Source organism: Narcine bancroftii, chromosome 2 (assembly GCF_036971445.1).
Source record: "Narcine bancroftii isolate sNarBan1 chromosome 2, sNarBan1.hap1, whole genome shotgun sequence".
In the NCBI taxonomy this organism is placed as follows: Eukaryota; Metazoa; Chordata; class Chondrichthyes; order Torpediniformes; family Narcinidae; genus Narcine; species Narcine bancroftii.
This window is the reverse complement of record NC_091470.1, coordinates 245614834-245636898: the sequence shown is the minus strand read 5'-3', so window position 1 is coordinate 245636898 and position 22065 is coordinate 245614834. Positions and strand designations below refer to the sequence as shown.

Genomic DNA, 22065 nt, shown 5'->3' with positions numbered 1-22065 from the left:
TGAATTCCTGAGAATGCCCTTTGAACTTGAGGATGCAGCCCAGATCTTCCAGAGGCTGATGGATGCATTGGGCTGGGATCTCCCATTCGCGTTCATCTATTTGGATGATAATCTCATCGCCAGCTGCAACAACACTGAGCACACAGTACATCTAAGACAACTGTGTGCCTGACTGCAGGAATTTGGACCAATGATAAACCCTGATGAGTGCCAGTTCAGGTTGGAAACTATAGACTTCCTAGGGCATCAAATCAACAGGCACGGAGCAAAACCCCTGCCTAAAAAGGTAGAGGCCGTTCAGCATTTTGACAAGCCCTGCAGTGAAGGGGTTGCAAGAATTTGCCAGTTTGATCAACTTCTATCACTGATTCATACTGGAAGCGGCCCGCACCATGTGCCCCCTTTTCGTGCTCATGGCAGGGAAGGATAAAGACATCACCTAGGACAATGAGGCCTCGGAGGCATTCCAGAAGGACAAAGGAGTGCTGGCCAATACCACCCTTGTGGTACACCCCAGACCAGAGGCGCCAGCCACTCTCACAGTAGACATCTCCAGCACAGTGATAGGGGGCATATTGGAGCAATTTATCAAAGGGCAATAGCACCCCATGGCCTTCTTTAGCAGGTACCTCTGGCCACCTGAACTTAAATACAGCACCTTTGACTGGGAGCTATTGGCATTGTACCCGGCAGTCAGGCACTTCAAGTATTTTCTGGAAGGCAGGCAATTCAGGGTCTTCATGGACCACAAACTGTTGACCTTTACCTTCATAAAGTGTCTGACCCATGGTTGGCCATGCAGCAGCGACACCACTCATACCCGTCTGAGTTACCACTAACATCCAACACATCACAGGCAAGACCAATGTGATGGTCTACGCACTGTCCCACCCCACAATTGAGTCTGTTCACGGGAAAACACCATTCTGCCCGATCCAGGGCACAGGTGGACCCAGAGACCCTGGAATACAGAACAGCAATTTCTGGCCTCAGGCTGGAGGATGTCGCCATCGGTCCTGGCAACCAGATGCACCTCTGTGATATCTCACCAGCAGCCCCTGCCCCAATGTGCCAGCAGCATGGAGGTTGCAGGTCTTTGATGCTGTGCACAACCTGGCACACCAGCCATCAAGACTTCTGTTAAAATGGTGGCAAGTAGTCTTGTCCGGCAAGGCCTTCAGAAACAGGTCAGTCACCGGGCCAAGTCCTGCATGCTCTACCGGATATCCAAAATGCAGACGCATGTCAAGGTACCCCCCCCCAACTAGACCTGCGAGGCAACATGACATTGGTTCAGCCACATCCATATTAACATTGTAGGGCTGCTGCCGGACTCCCTTGGGGTGAGATATTTCCTCATCATGATTGACCGCCCGACGAGGTGACCAGAGGTAGTCCTAATCTATAAGCTAGGGCTTTAGTTAGAATCTTGTCATCTGCATTTCATAGAGAAATAGTTCTACATGAGGACAGTTTTAATGGATCTGTTATTTTTTTTTCAGTAGCACCATGATATTAGCTGTTCAGAAGGATTCCAGGAGAGTCTATGTCACTGCCACCAAGTTTACCACATCCATAATAAGAGGCATCAAAAGATCTTCAAATGGTCTATAAAACTCAGGTGGAAAACCATCTTCCTCCAGTGACTTACTTGCCTGTAATGTATTCAAGGCTTTTTCAATTTCTTCTCTGGTAAAGGGGACATCCAATTCCATCAGATTTATATTTTCCAATTTTGGCAATTCAATCAATGAAAGAAATTCATCTATCTCCCTTTTTCTTACCACTCACATACCACTAAGTATTCCCTATGCCATAGGTGCTCTGATTACCAAGGGATTGCTTAAGGTGGTATGTGGGTGGAAAGAAAAAGTTTGAAAACTACTGTTTTAAAATAGAACATAATTAACTCGTCATGTGCACAGTTTCATAACTCCAAAGGAAATGGGCCAATGACAATTTTTCTCAAGCAAAATATTTCACTAACAATTGGGTCTAGAGCAGTGATTCTCAACCTTCCCTTCACACTCACATACCTTAAGCAATCCCTTACTAATCACAGAGCACTTGTGGCATAGGGATTAAAAGTGGTATGTGGGTGGAATAATAAGAGGTTGAGAACCACTGCTCTAGCACATCCATAGCCTTTGCCAGGACAAAACCTATAACCCAAAGATTTAGAGACTTGTGATTATGTTTTCGTTTGGAAGGGGGCACAATGAACACCTCTGCAACAGCCGTTTCAAGTAATCAGACACAACGGATTGACATAACCATATAACCATTTACGGAGCGGAAACAGGCCATGTTGGCCTTTCGAGTCCGCACTGGTTCACTGATTTTGTGCGTTCTCTTCAGGCATTGGTCCCGGTAGATCTTCATTCAATAACGATGGGCGAATTCAATGCAGGTGGAATCAGATAATAGCAAAACTATGAGCAAACAGATTGGCTGTCTGTGTACCAAAAATAGTAAAACTTGACGAAACTGGATTTATTATGAAAAGACAAACAATGTGTGCTAGATATCAGCAGTAAGGAAGAAACTTTCATTATTGACCTCCTCAAACCAGCACACTTGGACATTAGCCAACTGGTCTTCATGCAGCCCCAACAAAGCAGAGGTAGGCCATCAAAAGCGGCAATCAGGGCTCTGATCGCCAGTTCTGTTGGGGGGGTGGGGGGGTTAGTTAGCAGCCTGCTAACCGGGACGCGACCTGGTACACAAAATGGCCGACGAACACAGCAACCACACAGACTCTGCGGATGCCAACAACCTTCATCCCAGGTGACCACCTGCGTAGCAGGAAACAAAGAGCAACGGTAGGAACACCGACCAATCGGAGACTAGCGCTGCCGTGACATTACTGCTGTTGTCAGCAGCGGGGAGGGAACACCAGCAGAACTGTCAGTGCAATAAATCAGTCTTCAACTCCTCGTGCGTGCGTCTTCTTTCCACACTTCACGATAGCGCACACATCTACTTAATTACGTGCTTATTGGACATGGCAAAGGAATTTCACTCTTATGAAAATCTGTAACATTCCAGACCCTGATTGGTAGAAAATGTATTGGTCTCGTTAGCCTTAATTTTAATTTTCACTATCCAAATGTAAACATGAACATTCAAAGGTTTGGGAGCGTTAAATAGGATGCAACTGGGACTTAATGTTGGAGTCAGGAAAGAAAAATAAGGACATCGGGGAAATTAAGTATAGACATTTCACATGAATCAATTTCACATTTTAGAAACTTCCATGATTGATCCCATTCTTTAACCAAGGGTCATCACTCCAAATTATATGACAAATACAGTGAGCATTACTTATACACAAATACACAAAGATGTACTGGCAAAATGCATTGATTTACAGTAAATTAGTGGATAAATAGATGACAATTTTATTTTAAAGATTCCACATTCTTACCTTAATAGAAGCTCTTTGGGTAGCTTTTTATTTATGAGTGATTCATCATTGCTTGAAAAAACCTAACAATCAAGATACAAAATGATCAGATGACCAATACATTAAGAAACAAACTTTCAAATCATCTTTGAGTATGCTTCCAATTCAGTCTTTAAAAGTGCCTGGAGTCAAATTCAAACAGCACTAACAGGCCCTTTGGCCCAACTTGCCTTGCTGGCCAAGTTGACATACTTAGCTAGTCCCATTTGTTTGCATTTGGTCCATATTTTTCCAAGCCCAGGGCAGCACAGTTCGCACAACGCTATTATTACGCTAGCAATCCAGGTTCCAATTTGCCACTTTAAAGACTATACATTCTCCATGTGTCTGTATGGGTTTCCTCCAATCTGCCAAAGATGCACGGGGTTGGCAAGTTTACTGGTTACATGGGCAAGAAGGGCCTGTTACCATGCTGCATCTCCAAATTAAATAGCTGCAAATTTGTCCAAATGTCTACTGAGTGTCAGAATTGTGTTCGTTTCTGCATCCCTTCCAATTAAATTGATCACTTGTTAAACAAAGAAATCTCAGTGTCAAATTTGTTTGAATCGTCAGCAAAATGGCAATTTACAGGTATACCTGTTATCAACAGGATCACAATTTTTACTTGGGATACTTGAATGGTTATCAACAGGATCACAATTTTTACTTGGGATACTTGAATGGTTACCAACAAGCACTTTAACCCTATAAGCAGGAAAACAGTTAGTGCAAATTACTTTCACTAGATTATACAACCTAAATTTGCAAAAAATATTTCTATTAACAAAAACAATTAGCTGTTCACACTGAAATTAATTTTCAGACCATCCAGTAATGTAGAGCTTTCATAAGACAAAACAAAAAAATATTCAGCTATTGTCTATAAATTCAGTTAGTCCCACTCCCTCCACAATATTAACAGATGTAATTTTTTTCTTCAATCCCTGATCAGAACACCACAATCTATCCACCACATATTTAACATGGAGAAAAACCTGGGGCCTAGGGAACTCAGGGAAGTTGAGAGTCCACATGATAGAAATGATTGAGCTGGAGGTCTTAAAAATTCATCAAGAAATATGCATCATCATTGACGATAAGTAAGGAACTGCACAATTAAGGATGACTAATGTTATGCCTTAATCCAAAGCTACAAGGATAAACCAGGAAACTATAGTCCAGTGAGTTTAAAGTTAGTCATGTGCAAGATCATTTTAAGAGACAGGATGCACTTCCATTTGAAAAGGCAACAACAGTATTGTCTGTACAAGTGAAATCACATCTCACGAATTTGATTTTTTTTTAAAAAGATGACCAATAAGATTGAAGAGGGTAGGAGAGTAGATGTCTCTGTGGCCTTTGACATGTTCATGTATGGAAGCTGCTCCTTAAGGCCAGAGTGAGCTGGGCAAATTGATGCAAAATTGGCTTAATAATTGGAAACAGTGGGAGTGCAGAGTTGTTGCTCAGGTTGGAGGCCTGTAATGAGTTGTGTATCAAAGGGATCAGTGCTGGGTCTAATGTTGTCTGTCATCTACATTAATGACTTGAATGCAATTAGCTTGGCAAGCAAGTTTGAAGATAACACCAAAATTGGTGGGACAATGAAAAAAATTCATCCAAGATTACCATAGGATCTTGATCAGTGGTTTTCAAACATTTTCTTTCCACTCACATACCACTGTTAAGTAATCCCTATGCCATCGGTACTCTGTGATTAGTAAGGGATTACTTACAGTGGTATGTGAGTGGAAAGAAAATGTTTGAAAACACTGTTTTAATCATACTTAATTGATTTATTATGTGCAGGGTTTCATAACTCCAAAGAAAATAAGTCAATGACAATTTTTCCTCAAGAAAATTATTTCAGTAATAATTGGGTCTGGAGTGTGTTACAACCCCAAAGGACCCCAAAATCCAGCAGCAATAGATATTCACCAAGACAAATTTAAACAAAAGTTGCTTTTAATTATCTTTAAGCATGAAAACAGAATCACACTTTGACTTAACTAATCTAACTTAATCCCCTTCTAATTCTAAGCACACGTGTATAATGTGTGTGCAAGTTTAGAAAAGTTCTTTGATTCACCGTCCAATCGCTTCTCATTCCTCCAAGTTCATTGGTTGCAGGCAATTCTTAAACTGTGCACAGAATTTAACATTAATGAAGTTCACCAGGCTTTGGTGCTTGAAAGGTAAATGGTTACCACTCAGGAAGGTTCTTGTCGGTTTTTAGAGAGAGATTTGTTTTTCCTGGACACAAACTGGTCCCTTTTAATCAGCCACATCAGTGTCTTGATGCAGAAACTTGCCACATCAGGGTTCTTCAGATGATAACCTCTTTCTTTCAGGTCACCACAGAGTTCCTTTTTGTTTTTCTTATTTCAAGTGAAACATTAGGCAGCCAGTCCTCTCCTCTTGCATGAACCATAAGGGCTTTGACCAGGCTGAAGACACCTGTCTTCAAATGGGAGTTTTCCACAAGCTTGCCAGTTTGTCCTGTTCCAATCCCAGCTGCTGCTGACTGTAGCACTGCAGACCTGATCTCTCTCGCTCTCTCTCTGAGAAAAAGCTTGTTTTACTCTGTGCTTGCAAGACCAACAAGTTCCACTCCAGACAGCCTGCGGCTCTGACGAGTTCTTTCATCTGTTGCCTTTTGTTAACAACAATCCATTAGTGAAGTCTCTTGGGCACTCTACAAAGCATTTGCAAAGGCTCTTGGCACCGGCCTGCCTAGCATGAGCAGAGCTCCAGTATTTTAAATAAGATCTATTTTAAAGTGTTTGTATGTGACCTACACTAAAAAACCTGCCCCAATTTATCTTCCAAAAACATATCTATATACAATATAAACACAACATAATCTGTCACAAGAGGTCCTCAACCTTTTTTTAACCACACTCCCATTCCACCTTAAGCAATCCTTTACTAATCACAGAGCACCTATGCCATAGGGAATGTGAGTAGAAAGTAAAAGTTTGAAAACCACTGATTTAGATAAACTGGGCTAAAGATTACATTAAGGGGCTAGAGAAACTCAGCAGATCACACAACATCTACAGGAAATAAAGAGTAAGTAACTTTTCAGGCCTGGGCCTTTTGTCAGGCATTTGAAATTTAACTCTGACAAGTGTGACATGTTACACTTTGGTTGGTTAAACCAAGCAAGAAATTACATGGTGAATAGAAGGGCACTGGAGAATGTTGAAGAACACAGAGACTTGGGATTTCAGGTATGTCATTTCATGCAGGCAACATCAGAGGTAGACAAGATGGTGAAGTCAGCATTTGGCATGCTTGCCTAAAATGGTCAGAATATTGAGTACAGGAGCAGGGATGCTTTGTAACAACTATACAAGAGACTACACGAAGCATTATGTACAGTTCTGGTCACACAGCTGTAGGCAAATAGTTAATCTGGAAAGGGTAAAAAAAAATGGTCATGAGAATGTTTCTGTGTCTGATATTACAGGGAGAGGCAAGAAATTGAATTCCAAGGAGAAGTAGGGATTTTTTTCCCTGCAACACAGATGCTAAGAAGTGGAGGGGAAAGACACCTTATAGAGATCTATCAAGTCATGAGGAATATGGTAGGGTAAATAGCCATAGGCTTTGCCCCATTGTAGGGCAATCAAAAACAGAGGGCATAGCTTTCAGGGTTAGAGAGAAGAGATTTAAGGGAACTGAGAGGCATCTTCATCACAAACAAGATGGTGGCTATATGAAGCAAGCTGGCAGAGAACATGGTAGAAGCAGGAATACCTGCATCATTTAAAAGGCTTTGAGACAGGTACATGTATTGGAAAGGTTTAGAGGGGATGTGGAGTGAATGAGAGATAACAAATACGTCAAGGGGAAGAAGAAGCTGGGGATTGGCCAAGAGCTGATAGGGTATTATACAGAAGGTGAGGGAGGTGGAGAATTCTGGGAGTAGGTGGGGGGGAATGTTGGAGAGAAAAAGAGTAGTTAAAGAAGAGAAAGTGGGCCCAGATAAAGGTTCAAGTTAATTAAAATTAGGAAAAAAAAAAATTATGTTCATACAGTTGGGTTTGAAGTTGTCCAGGAGAAATATGATGCGTTGTTTCTCAAGTTAATGCTCGGCATCAACTTGACCATAGTCTGTCCTTGGCCTCATCCATTGTCAGGGCAAGACAAAATGTAAACTTGAGCAACAACAGTAAACAAATGTGCTAGAAAAACTCATCAGGTTATGTCGCATCCCTGGAAAGTAGTAGACAGTCGACATTTAAAGCCTGAAAAATCAACTACCTGTAGCAGCCCACTCCACAGGCCAACACAGCAAACAGTCGAACACGACGATCAGGCAGACAGCACGTGGGATGAGACGCCCACTCCCATAGATCGTAGGATTAGTGGTCGAATCAGCCAATCACAGCCAGTGGATCACAGGGGGTCCAATTCGGGTCCGGGCATCCGGAACAACCAATCAGCAGTCGGCCTCGTTCAAGCCACACCCTAGTGGTGACACGGCCAGCTGCCTATAAAAGGATGAGCTGCAGCCTAATAAAGTCTGTGTCAATTACACTCAGTTAGTGTGCGAGCTTTCTTTCTACCTCGAGCTATAACCTACAGTGGTGACCCCAACTGCTCCAAATGGCGCTTTGGACCCAATGATGGAGCAATAGCCTACAATCAACATCATAGCGTTGAAGCTGCTGGGCTTCTGGGTGTTGCAACCACAAGTGTGGTTCTAGCATGCGAAGGAACAGTTCGCCATTTGCTAGATCTCTGCAGACGACACGCACTACTACCACGTGGTCAGTGCCCTTGATTAAGACTCCACAGCCCACATCATCGACTTCTTCCAGCAGCCCCGAGAACAAGGGAAATACGTGGCCATTAAGGAGCTGTTAACCCACACTTTCGGGATCTCAAAGCGCGAGTGCACAGCCTGACTGCTGCACATCGACAGTTTGGGGGACACGGCCCCTTCTGCCATCATGAGTGACATGCTTGCTTTCAACGATGGTCACATCTCTTGCCCGCTGTTCTGAAGCAGCGGCCTGAAGACATCTGGCTGCTAATCTCAGAGGAGGACTTCGACGACCCCAGGAGGGTGGCTGCCCAAGCAGACGTACTATGGGTGGCGAAGAGGGATGTCTGAATTGTGCTTGAACAGGTGATGGTACCTCATCAGTGATGCCCAACCAGGAAGTCCATCAATCGACCAATGCACCCCACTGGTGAGAAGTACTGTTTTTATCATCAACAGTGGGGTACCAAGGCCCATCGATGCCTCTCCCCCTGCACATTCCAGGGAAATGCCAAGGCTGGTCATCATTGACGTCAGTAGGTCACAGTACAGCGTCCTTCTCCGTCCAGCCTAGAAGCCCGCAGCGGCAAGGTGGACCGAGAGCTTCGAGCAGCAAGTGGCTCCAGCATTCAGATGTTTGGGTCCTGTACAATTCCACTCCGCTTTGGAGACAGACAATTCACCTTGAAGTTTTCAGTGGCAGCCATACAACAACCATTACTGGGTGCCGATTTCCTGAGAGCCAACTCGCTACTGGTGGACATTAAGGGGCGTTGGCTGGTACACACCTGGACATTTCAGACACTCTCGCTCAAGGGTGCCAAACTTACTAACCCCCATCTACACTCCGAGTACTGCCGATAATTCACTCGAATCTTAGTGGAATTCTCCTCCATCACTACGCCCCCATTTCAATTCGGCGGAACCCAAATACAGGGTGAGACACCAAATTATTATGGAGGGCCCTCCCTTCCAGGGCACGGTGTCTACCAGCACCCCCCCCCCCCACACCCACCAGGAAACAACCTGGGTAGGGGAGAGTTTTAAAATGGAGGAACTCTGCATTGTGCGACACTCCAATACCCCATGGGCCTCCCCCCTCCATGCAGTATCTAAAGCAGCTGGAGGTTGGAGACCATGTGGAGACTACCACCGCTTTAACGAGGCCACCTCGCCCAAATGATATCCTGTGCCCCATATCCAGGGCTTCACTGCTAATCTTCAAGGGGCACAGATATTCTCCAAGCTGAACCTCTCATCAGGGGTGATCACCAGATCCCAATTCACCCCGATGACATTCCCAAAACTGCCATTATAACCCCCTTTGGATTGTTCAAATTCCTCTGCATGCCATTCAGGCTGAAAAATGCCGTTCAGACTTTCCAAAGTTTGATGGATGCAGTAGGCCAGGATCTGCATTTCACCTTCATCTACCTCAATGACATTTTCTTAGCCAGCCACACCCGCAATGAGCACGTCGTCCACTTAAGACTACTGTCCTCCAAGCTAAGAGAGTTCGATTTAACATCAATTCGGCCAAGTGCCAGGTTACCGTTCAGGAAGGTTCTTGTTGGTTTCAGAGAGAGATTTGTTGCTCGTTGGAGACACAAACTGATTTACTTCCATCAGTCACTTCAGTGTCTTGCCGAAGAAACTTGCCTCATCAGAGTTTTCCAAGTGATAACCTCTTCTTCCAGGTCACCACCGAGTTCCTTTGTTTCCCTTATTTCAGGTGAAACATTCTAGTCAGCCATTTCCTCTTGTAAGGAATACAAGGGTTTTCAACAGGCTGAACTCAGAACTCCCAACTTGTCTTCAAAACAGGGTCTTCAGCAAGCTGCCAGCTTGTCATCCTGCAGCTTCCAAACCCCACTGCAGAATTCCAACTGAATAATAATAATCCATTTACTCCACAGCATCAGTTGAATTAACACCTATTTGTGAAGTCCCCATTGGCATTCCTCAAAGTTTTTGCAAAATCAATGGTATCTCAATGTCTCACTTTCAGCAAAGCTCTTGCATTTTAAATTAGATCTGTTTTGTGTAGTGTTTGTTTGTGACCTACACTAAACCCCCACAATTCATCTCCTTTCAAAACATTTATATACAAAATATAATATACCCATCATACAGGCAACAGTGGCACCTCTCCTACATAGTTGAATTTGAAACAGATATTGAACATATTGCTGCCAAGTCCAATGTCCTATCCCATACGGCTTTCCTAGTAGTACATGACCCCGTCACAGGTATCAACTTTGCAGCCCTGGCAGATGTGCAGCAAGCAAACCCTGACATACCAGACAGCACTTACCAGCCTGCAAATGGAGGTCATCCAGATCACCCCAGGTAACTGCACACTGCTCTGCGAGCCCTTGACTGTTAAACCGTACTACATCATTCCAGTCGCATGGAGGAGGCAAGTTTTTGATTCGTTCCTCAATATAGCTCACTCTGCTATCATGACTACAATTAGAATGGTGGCCAACAGGTATGACTGGCACGGCCTCCGTAAAGAGGTCACTCAGTGGGCCAAAACATGCAGTCAGTGCCAGGGACCCAAGGTCCAGACCCTGTTTCAACCAGGTGCACATAGACATTGCGGGGGCCCTACCTGTATCCAGAGAAGCAAGTTATCTATTGACTATGGTCAACCGGAGGACTAGATGGCCAGAGGTGGTGCTGCTACCTGATATCTCCATGGAAACATGCACATGGGCATTACTGAACACCTAGGTGGCACGCTTCAGGGTCCCCAAGCACTTAACATCTGATAGTGGGCCCCCAATTCACTTTCTGCCTTGGCAAATGCCCTGGGGACTCAACTTCACCACGCCACAGCATACCTCCTGTAGGCCAACATGCTGGTGAAGAGGTGACACAGGCACCTGAAGACAGCTATGATGGCCCGACTCACTGGACCAAACAGGGAAGACGAACTCCCTTGATTCCTGCTAGCTATCCGCCCCACCCCGAAAGAGGATCTCGAGACAGCCTCTGCTGAGTTGGTCTATGGCGTGCCCCTAGTCATCCCGAGCGAATTCGTGGCAGCTTCTGAGGACTTGGGGGAGATCCCAGCAGCTACATTGTCTCGACTGTGTGAGCTCCTGGGCTCACTAGCCCCAGTTAATTGCAGAGCTCGTGGACAAGTCAGCACTTTTGTCCCAAATAAACTTTGCAGACTGTCACTACGTTTTCATCTGATGCGGGGCCCACCAGCCACCCCTTCAATGGCCTTATGAAGGGCCATACCGCGTCTTCAGACACAATGGCTCCACCTGCGTGTTGGACATTGGCGGCAGGGAGGAGACCTTCATACTCAACTGGCTAAAACTGGCCCATTTGGACATTAACCAGCCAGTTACTGACCCGACTCCACAACACAGGGGGTCACCCACCAAAAGACAGTGCCCCAATCGCTAGATTTGGGGAGTGGGGGTTGTCGTGTAGCGGCCCATTCCACGGACCGACACAGAAAACAGTGGTTGAACAACGATAGGGCAGACAGCATGAGGGAGGAGACACCCACTCCCATAGGCCGCAGGATTAGCGGTTGAATTGGCCAATCACAGCTAGCGGATCGCTAGGGGGTCCAATTTGGGCCCACGCATCCAGGACAGCCAATCAGCAGCCAGCCTCATTCAAGCCACAGCCCAGTGGTGACACAGCCAGCTGCCTATAAAAGACACAGCTGCAGCCCAATAAAGTCAGTGTCGATTGCACTCCCTTGGTGTGGAGTCTTCTTTCAACCTCAAGCTGTAACCATAGTTACCCCACTACAACCAATTGCTTTCCATGGATGCTGCATGACCTGTTGAATTTCTCCAGTGCTTCAATGCACTACAAAATACCCCAGCATCAGCAGATTTCACATTCTTCCTGGGTCGCCTTGAACCTTACTAAATGAACATTGCTTTCTTGAAATTTAAGTAAACCCTACCCCATCTGATTTCACTGTTTCTATAAATCCTTTACATCATTGTGTACTTACGTTTTCTCTAAGTTTTCTTCCTCATCCTATTGGTTTCTCCCTCCACCAGTCTTTCCTCTGCTTGGTCCCCTCCCCCAACACAGACACAGTTCCCCATATCCTTACCCATCACCTCACCGGTCTTGGCATCTAACACAACATTCTCCACAATTTCCACCACCTACAATGTGAACCCACTACCAGGCATATCTTCCCCTCCCCTTCTCAGTTTCCATAGGATCGCTGCCTCTGCAATTTCCTCATCCATTCAACCCTCTCTGTGACCACAAGACCTGAAAATAGAAGAGTAGAAGTAGGGTATTCGGTCCATTGAGTTTGATCCACCATGCCATCATGACCTGATCCATTCTCCTTCTCCCCATAATCCCATGACTATTCAGACAGCTATCAACCACTGCCTTAAATAATCCCAACAACCCGTGGCAGCAAATTCCAGAGGTACACCACTCACAAGTTAAATAAACTCCTCTGCATGTCTGGGCGCCCTCCAATTTGAACCTGTGCCTTCTTGTTCTCGATTTCCCAACCATGGAAAACAATTTTCCCACATCTACTATGAGGTCTCCCCTCATTCTTCTGATCACAGAGACAAGAGCTGTCACAAGTTCCTCATATGCTTATCCCTTCATTGCAGGAATCATTCTGTGAATTTTCTCTGAATTCTCTCCAATGCCAGCACATTCTTTCTTAAAACAAGGAGCCCAAAACTGTACCTGTACTCCAAATGAGGCCTCGCCAGGGCTTTATGAAGCCTTAACATCACATCCCTGCTCCTACTCCCTATTCCGCTTGATACGAATGCCAACTTTGCATTCACATTCTTCAACATTGACTCAACCTGGAGGTTAACCTTTAGGGTATCCTTCACAAGGACTCTTTGTACCTTCAAATTTAAAAATTTCTCCCATCCAAACAATAGTCTGCCCTTTTATTCCTTCTATCAAAGTGCATATACACTATACACTTTCCAACATTGTATTTCATTTGCCATTTCTTTTCCCCTTGCCCTAATCAATCCAAGAGTCTCTGCAGCCTCTCCTCACTTCCTGCTCTTCCAACCATCTTTGTATCATCTGCAAACTTAGCTACAAAACCATTTATTCTGCAATCCATATCATTAACATACAAAGCAAAAAAGTGGCCACAACACTGACCCTGCAGTACTGGTAATGAATTGGATCGTTTTATTCCCATTGTTTCCTGCCAATCTGCCGATGCTCTAACCATGCGGGTATTTTTCCTGTATTCCATGGCCTCCCATTTTGTGAAAAAGCTTATGTGCCTTTTGAAAGTCCAAATATACAACATCAAATGCATGTTGTTTGTCAAGCTTGCTTGTGGTTTCCTCAAAATATTCCAGTAGGTTTATCAGGCAAAATTTTTACTGAAGGAAACCATGCCGACATTGGCCTACCTTGCCATGCAATTGATCTTTGATAATAGACTCAAACAACTTCCCAACCACTGATGTTAGGAAAACAGGTCAATAATTTCCTTTCTGCTGTCTCCCTTTTTAAATAGTGGAGTAACCGTTGCAATTTTTCAGACTTCTGGAACCATGCAATAATCTATTGATTCTTGGAAGATCATTACTAACATCTCCACTCTCTCTATTGTACTTCTTTCAGAACCCAAAGGTGCATTCTATTTGGTCTTGGAGATTTACCTACCCTTTCACCTTTCAGCTATTCTCTGGTGATTAGGACTGCACTTGCCTCTCTTTCCTGATACCCTCTAAAGTTCATATACTGTTCATATCTTCCACAGTAAAGACAGATGCAAAATACTCATTCAATTCCTCTGCCATCTACTTCTCTCCCATTATAATTTCTCCAACATTGGTTTCCTATTGGTCCTATGTCTATTCTTGCCTCCTATTTTACTCTCAGTATACTTTAAGAATCTTTTAATTTTTTAAATATATTATTTGCTAACCTTTCAAAGTTCATCTTTTATTTCCTAATGACCTTGGTTGCCATGCTTCTCAGTCTTCTATCTTCACACTAATTTTTGCTTCCTTATATGCACTTTCTTTTATTTTTCCTTTGGCTTTGACTCCTCGTCAACCACAATTGTGTCATTTTTCCATTCAGTTTTTTTTTAATAAATATATCTGTCCTGTACTTCCCTTATTTCTCACAAAAACTCCAGCCATTAAGGCTCTGCCATCCTCTCTGCTAGTGTGCCTGTCTAATTAACTTTTCCTCCCCACCCCACCCATACCTCTGAATTCCTCTTTATTCCAATGACACTTCTGATTTTAGTTTTTCCCTTTCAAACTGCAGGGCAAATTCTATCAAATTATGATTACTGCCCTTAACTTTAGCTCTCTTCTCGACTCTGGTTCATTTCACAAAACCCAATCCAGAATTGCAGTTTCCCTGGTTGCCTCAGCCACAAGCTGTTCTAAAAAGCCACCTCATTGCCATTCTATAAATTCTCTCTTCAGTAGGGTTTACAGAATCAACTTGCATGTCAAAATCCCCCATGTCAACAGCAACTTCAGCCTTCTAACATACCTTTTTGTTCCATCCAATGACTGTTTGCAGGTCTGTAATGCCAACATTGTCTTTTTACCCTTGCCATTGCTTAGCTTGATCTTCAATGATTCTACATCTTCTGATTCTGTCAGTTCTTTCTAATGATTTAATGTTATTCCTCACCAAGAGAGCCATGCCACCTCGTCTGCTAACTTACCTATCCTTTCAATACACTGTGCACCCTTGAACATACAACTCCTAATTACAGCCATCCTTGAGCTACAACTCTGATGGCCACAACATCATATCTGCCAATCTGTATCTGTACTAGGAGGTCTTTTTTTTTTCTGCTGCATGTATTTAAATACAAAACCTCTAGCCCTGCATTGGTCATTTTTTTGACTGTGTCCTTGTTGCATTGCAACTCGTCCCCATGCTTCAATTTTACCCTAATCTGCCCATCCTTCCACACAAACCAAATTTAAGGTATACAAAATTCAAACAGCAAAACAAAGTTTCAGTTGTTTCAAACCGCATTAATTTTTCAGAACATTTTACAACTTGGAAAGTTACAACTTCATAATTTTTTAAATGAACAAAAGGTTTTTTCCATTAGCATATTAAGTTAAATTAAACCTCCCCTACAAAATCCCTGTCTCTTCTTGTGCACCAACCACCTCTTCCTCTTTTTTTTGGTTACCATCCGCCAGTTGAGTTTAACACACCCTCGTGCCCCCCCCCCACCAACAGCATTAGCAAACTTCCCTACCAGGATCATGATTCCCTTCAAGTTTCGCTTGAATATGTTACCCCTTCCCCTGAAAAGATTCTAATAATCCAAGAATTTGAAACCCTGCCCCATCTCATCAACCACTCATTTTTCTGTGCCGTCTTCCTTTTCTGACCTTCCCTTGCACATGGCACTGGGTGTAATCCAGAGATTATCATATTGGAGATCCTGCTTTTCAACTGCTTTACTCACTCCCTAAATTTATTTTGCAAAATCTCTAACCAACTCCTGCCTATATCATTAGTACCAATGTGTACCATGACCTCTGACTGCTCACCCTCCCCCTGATGAATATTCTGCAATCACTCAGAGATCCTGGAACTGAGCACCCACAGTCCCTTTTGCAGCAGCAGAATCTGATATTTGTTCCCCTATTGAGTCCCCAATGAATATTGCTCTACCTGGCTTCACCCTTCTCTTCCGAGGCTCAGAGCTGATCACAATGCTATTGGTCTGGCTGTCACCTTGCCTAGATAGGTTATCCACCCAGCAGTATCCAAAGGGATAGATTGCTGAGGGGGAACAGCCAACAGGGGTGCTCTTCACTGACATCCCTCTCCTAACAGTCATCTAGTTACCTGCCTCTTCAGTGCGACTGTCTCCTTCTAGCAATTTAGCTTCTATCACCCCTCTGCCATCCTAATGATCTGGAGTTCATCCAGCTCCAGTTTCCCAACATAGTCTGCAAGGAACTGCAGCTGGATGCACCTCTGGTGCTGTCCCAGTTTTTTCACATCCTGCAATTGGAGCATTTCACTGCCCTAGCTTCCATCTCAACTACTTTGGGTTACTTGAAAAGATCTTACCCGATCTCAGGTAAGAGCTTACTTGATCTTTACACATCCTCAGCCTCTGGAGCCAAAGCCTTTAACTCTCTTCTACTACACTAGACCACTCTCACACTGGCCATTCTGCTTGAGCTTCATTCTTTTTATTTGCTACTGGCTATCTGTAGTACAGACTCCCATCAATCACCACTCTGCCTCACTTTAAAACTCCTTTGAAACAAAGCACAGATCCCAACTCCTAGCCCCACTCCACTTATAGGCTCCCCTGAAACAAAGTACAGCTCCTGACACTCACCAGTTGACCACAAGAAGCATTACACTTGCACTTAGTCCTCTTCCCTCACCACTATTCATGGCCACAACACTCCTTTCCAAATAAAGCAACACTTCACCTGTGAATCAGTAGGGGTCACTCACTGCATCCACTGCTCCTGATATAGCCTCCTCTACATCAGGGAGAGTGGATACAGTGTGGGAGATCACTTCATTCAGCACCTTCACTCTGTCCGTTTCACCAGCAAGTTGAAGCAATGGCTGACCATTTCAATTCCACACCCTATTGCCGCACTGACACATTTGTCCATGGACTCGCGTACTGCCAAGTTGAGGCAACCTACCCACAAACTGGAGGAACGGCACCTTGTATTAAGTTTTCAACCACACTGCATTAATATCAACTTCCACGTATCCCTCCCTTGGTCTCTTTCCTCATCCCCCTGGCCAGCACCCCACCTCCTTCCCTTCACTCTCCTATTAGAGAGCTATCTTTAAAATCAGCACTCATTATTCCCCTATTCTCACACTTAGCACTGGTTCCCCACAGGGCTGTGTGTTGAACCCAATTTTGTATTCTCTTTATACTTACAACTGTGTCTCTATGTATTCCTCTAATACCATCATTAAATTTGCAAATGACAACTGTGATTAGGCTCATTTCAAGGGACAATGAGTAGGCCTACACGGCTGAAATCCACAGACTGTCAGTATGGTGCTTGACTTCCTTGAAGATGAAAGAGCTCAATGGATTTTAGGAGGAACAGTAGGGCATCAGCTCCAATGTATATTAACGGGGACTGTGTGGAAATGGTCGCAACTTTTAAGTTCTGGGAACGTATTTGGTTAAGGTTCTTTCTTGGACCACTAATTCCACCAGCGTTGTCTCCACTCCATCCTCAACATTCATTGGAGCGCCTTCATCCCTAACATCGAAGTACTCGAGATGGCAGAGGCCGACAGCATCGAATCCACGCTGCTGAATATCCAACTGCGCTGGGCAGGTCACGTCTCCAGAATGGAGGTCCATCGCCTTCCCAAGATCGTGTTATATGGCGAGCTCTCCACTGGCCACTGAGACAGAGGTGCACCAAAGAAGAGGTACAAGGACTGCCTAAAGAAATCTCTTGGTGCCTGCCACATTAACTGATATCGCCTCAAACCGTACATCTTGGCGCCTCACAGTTCGGCGGGCAGCAACCTCCTTTGAAGAAGACCACAGAGCCCACCTCACTGACAAAAGACAAAGGAGGAAAAACCCAACACCCAACCCCAACCAACCAATTTTTCCCTGCAACAGTGTCTGCCTGTCCCGCATCGGACTTGTCAGCCACAAACGAGCCTGCAACTGACGTGGACATTTACCCCCTCCATAAATTTTCGTCCGCGAAGCCAAGCCAAAGAAGAAGAATTCCACCATGATAGTCAAGAAGGCACATCATCTCCATTTCCCGAGAATCCTTCGGAAAAATCAACCTACAGGAAAAGTTATTGGTGCCTTTCTATTATGCTCTTTTGAAAGTGTGCTGGCTTATCGCATTCCCACATGGTTTTCCAGCTGTGCAGCAGCAAACAAGAGGGATCTTCAGAGGGTTATCAATACAACCCAGAATATCATTGAGTGCTCCTTGTCCTCTTTGGAGGATTTATTTCAATCTGCTGTATTAGGAAAGCAGTCAATATCCTTAAGGACTCCACTCAACCCAGCCATCATTTATTTGACCTATTGCCCTCGGGTAGACGATACGAGTCCATTAAATCACAGACAGACTCAAGAATGGTTTTGAATACCAGAGCCATTCGAGAATTAAACTCCAATTAGTGCATTTTTGTATTGTTTTTAATGCAACTGTTCTTTTGTTTTTATAGGCTGATGTATGTGGTATTTGAGAGTACCCTTGGATTGCATTTTTAATTTCATTGTTTTCTTTTGCAATAACAATACTTACTTACTTTGCTCTCTCACCCAATCTCAGCTGCTTTCCCCTTTACTCTTTCACCTGTATCCACCTCTTGCGTGTTGGCCTGTACTCTTCCCCCTTCTTATTCAGGCACCTGTCAGATTTTTGATGCTCCTGAAGAGCTGAGGCCCAAAACATTGATTTTTTTCTTTCTTGACTGCTATGTGACCTGCTGAGTTCCTCCAACAATATTTTTGTCTTAGCAAAATATCTTTCCTTTCTTAATTTTCCATTATATACATTTTTTTTGTTTCAGGGACCTTATAATTGTCTTCACATCATTTATTTTTTTTTAAAAAAGTATTTGTTGTCATTTTATGGTCTATTTATCTGGTGCTTTGAAGTTACTCTGAAGTTCTTGATCAATTAAAAATTTTTTGATTAGGCATTCTATTTTTCTTTGGAGATCCAAAACAAAGTCTCCAGATTATGAAGTAGTCATATTCCTTAGCACTGTTCATAACCATATTTTTTCTGAGATTGAAATGAACAGAAACCATGTGGGAGAGGATCACAGAAATGGCTGTGACAGGAGAGCCCAGTGGAAAGAGCGACTGCCAGTAATCCTCACTGACTTGAGTGAGAGTCTGCTCAACATTCCTAGCTCATTTCGATTCAACCCAGCTCCCAAATGTTGCAGCTTAGGGTGGGTGGAAGGAAAAACATCCTGCAGGGAAAATTGAGAAAGCATGTGGAAACAACAGGCCAGAAAGCCACCTTCATCCAGTTTGTCAGCCTCTTAAATTCCCAGGGAAATAGCCCTCTACCCCAAAAAAGACCACCTACAATAACCATTCCTATACATACCTCCAAAAAGCTAGCACAGTAGTTTAATTACAACCAAAAATATCACCATCACCTCCGCAGCATGCGGGGGTCATGCTTGGACTGCACTGATCAACTCCAAATTATTTGATACACCTCACAGGCTCACTTGTGAAACTCTGCTCTAAAATTACAAACAATCTGCTGGAAGAATTGAGCTGCAATTCCTTCAAGATTGTATGTTCTAGATTCCAAAACCTGTCATCTCCTGTGTGCCTTCTTGTGTAATGGTAACTAGTATCAAAATCAAAATAGAGCAGAATTTTTCATAAACTTTAAAATTTATTAAATCAGGACTTCAATAGCCCAGGGAATCCTTAATTTATTTTGTTAGCCTTGATCCCTAGATGGTGTTTATTTGGCTCCTCAAAACAGTCTTAAAATCTTATATATATGTACTCCAGGAACTTATTCTCCAGAGTATTATCACTAATTTGGTTTAACTTGTCTATACACAAATTAAAATTTTTATTAAAATCACCTTTGAACACGTGCATTTCTGATATTTCTTTATTTTGAAGCCTTTTTAATCACCTTGTGTTTTCTGAATCTTCAAGATTCTTAGCTCCACTTGATTTTCTGGGCCATTATCCCCTCTCATTATGGCTCCAATCTAATCTCAACTAACACGATCCTATCCCCATTTTCTTTTTGCCTATCCTTCTGGAATATCATAAAATATTTGGCACCATTGGAGGAAGTCAATCAAATTTATAACATTAGGAGTGAAAGATAAGCTGGGAGTAACATGGTATACTTAGATTTTTGTTATTTTCTCTGGGAGGCTGAAAAGGGAGACAATGCTTGCAAAAACAATAGTTTATAACTGCTACATAATTAGTCTACCAACAAAAATCAGATGCAGGAGATTTCCAGAATTTACAGTCTGTTGGTTTTGCAACTGAATCCAATGACTGAGTTAAACAAAAAACTCTGTAGATTCTGTGTTTGCAGTTTGATGAACAAAAGTTCAGGAAAAAAAATCAGCAGGTCAAACAGCATTCTTTATGGCAAAGATAACCAACGTTTCAGGCCATAGCCCTTCATCATGTTATAAGCAAAATGCAGGTAAACATTTGAATAAAACAGTGGGCAGAAGGGCAATGTAGGGGGTGGGAAACACAGGCAGTCATAGATATGGATGGGAGGGCAGAAGAGAAAAAAGGTGGGAAATGATGGGGGAGGGTATAGTTCTCTGAATGGAGAAGAAAGGAGGAGGGAACTAAAGGAAAGGAGACAGAGGCCGAACATAAACCAGAAAAATCAATGTTAATGCCATCTGATTGGAGAGTGCCCAAACAGGATATTAGGAGTTGTCCCCTTCTTTCCCTCCCCCCCCCCCACCCACCCCCATCACTTCCCAGCTTTTTCTCTTCTGCTTTCCCACCTGTATCAACCTATGATTTTATTTTGCCTGTGAGCTTCTACTCCTTCCTCTACCCCCACGCCACGACTTTATTCAGGCACCTTCCTGCTTATTGCTCATACTTTGAGACAGAGCTCAGGTCCGAAACATTGGTTATGTATCTTTGCCATAAAGCACATTGCGTAACCTGCTGAGTTTCTCCAGCACTTCTGTGTATTAAATGAATGATTGCGATATCATGGTCATCAAACTAGGGACGATTTTAGTCAAGGGTTCCATTCTAGGGCATCGCCAATATGGTCCAGCAAACAGACCTAAATTTTACAGCGGCCAGACAGCAGCTCATCCCTTCCCCACCAATTAATACCAAGCCACTGTCTTCTAACCCATTAAGTGACCTCCCCTCCACAGCCTCAATCCTGATTGAAGCATGGAGCATATGTTTGGGACACCCAAGATCCACAAACAGAACTCCTCTGATCAACCAACTGTTTCTGTATACTCTTACCCACTCTCTCCCCCCCCCCCTACCCCCACCCAAATTTGTGTCTTCAGATCTCTGCTCCATCCTGTGACCAGTCCCTTCCCAGCAATATCCCAGACTCCTCTCATGTCTTCCCACCATTTTGACAACTTTCAACTCTGTGGCTCCACACATCTCATCTTCACCTTGAATGCCCAGACTTTACACATCTCCCAACCCAATTCAGAAGATTTTAACCCTCAGCCTTGTCTTTCTGGAGCAAAAGCTCCACCAGTTTGAGCCAAAATAGTGAACATTTTGAAGTGGGTATTTGGAGAAGGGCAGCTGTCACGGTGGTCTAGATCCAGCTTTGGTCTCTGACATGGAGAACAAGCAGAACTAAAGCTAGGGCAGATAAGATCTCATTTTTTCCCCCATAGTCATCCAATTTCCCCCCCCCCCCCCCAAAGTTTTAGTCATAGGACATTAACTCAGACCTGCATCATGCTCCATCTGTACAATGTGAGAACTCAGGATGCTGCCAGTGTGTCTTGATAACATGAAGAAGTGTATTCAATCTGCATCTACCGAGATCACTTGACAGCACTGGAGCTGCACATCAATTCACTTTAAAAAATCTGCATTATTGAAAATGTTGTGGAATAACATTTTGTGAGTCAATCACACCTCGGGTTGAGTGCAAGGACAGAAAGAAAGAGTGTAACCATCAGGCAGAACAGAGCTCAAATTTGGTGCAGGACTTCCCTGCAGTCATCTCCCTCCAACACAGTCATACCATTGTTGGTATTATTGCTGGATATGGTTCATATGGTGGAAAGGAGCAACAGCCAAGTTCATGGCACCATGGATGGCTCTCCTGGTGGAAGGGTGGGGAAAAAAGTGGCA

General features: G+C 43.7%; 1 protein-coding gene across 12 annotated transcripts in view; it reads right to left on the bottom strand.

Moving 5' to 3' along the window:
- The window catches only part of fbxl2 (F-box and leucine-rich repeat protein 2), a 322097-nt gene that overhangs the window by 264720 nt on the left and 35312 nt on the right, over positions 1-22065 (bottom strand). For all 12 annotated transcript variants that reach the window (XR_011352113.1, XR_011352112.1, XR_011352110.1 and 9 more), the window contains one exon: positions 3428-3489. Coding sequence is in view for 7 of the 12 variants with exons in the window: in XM_069920739.1 (XP_069776840.1) it covers positions 3428-3489 (62 nt within the window). In the remaining 5 variants the exon portion in view is untranslated. The remainder of the gene's footprint in view (positions 1-3427; positions 3490-22065) is intronic.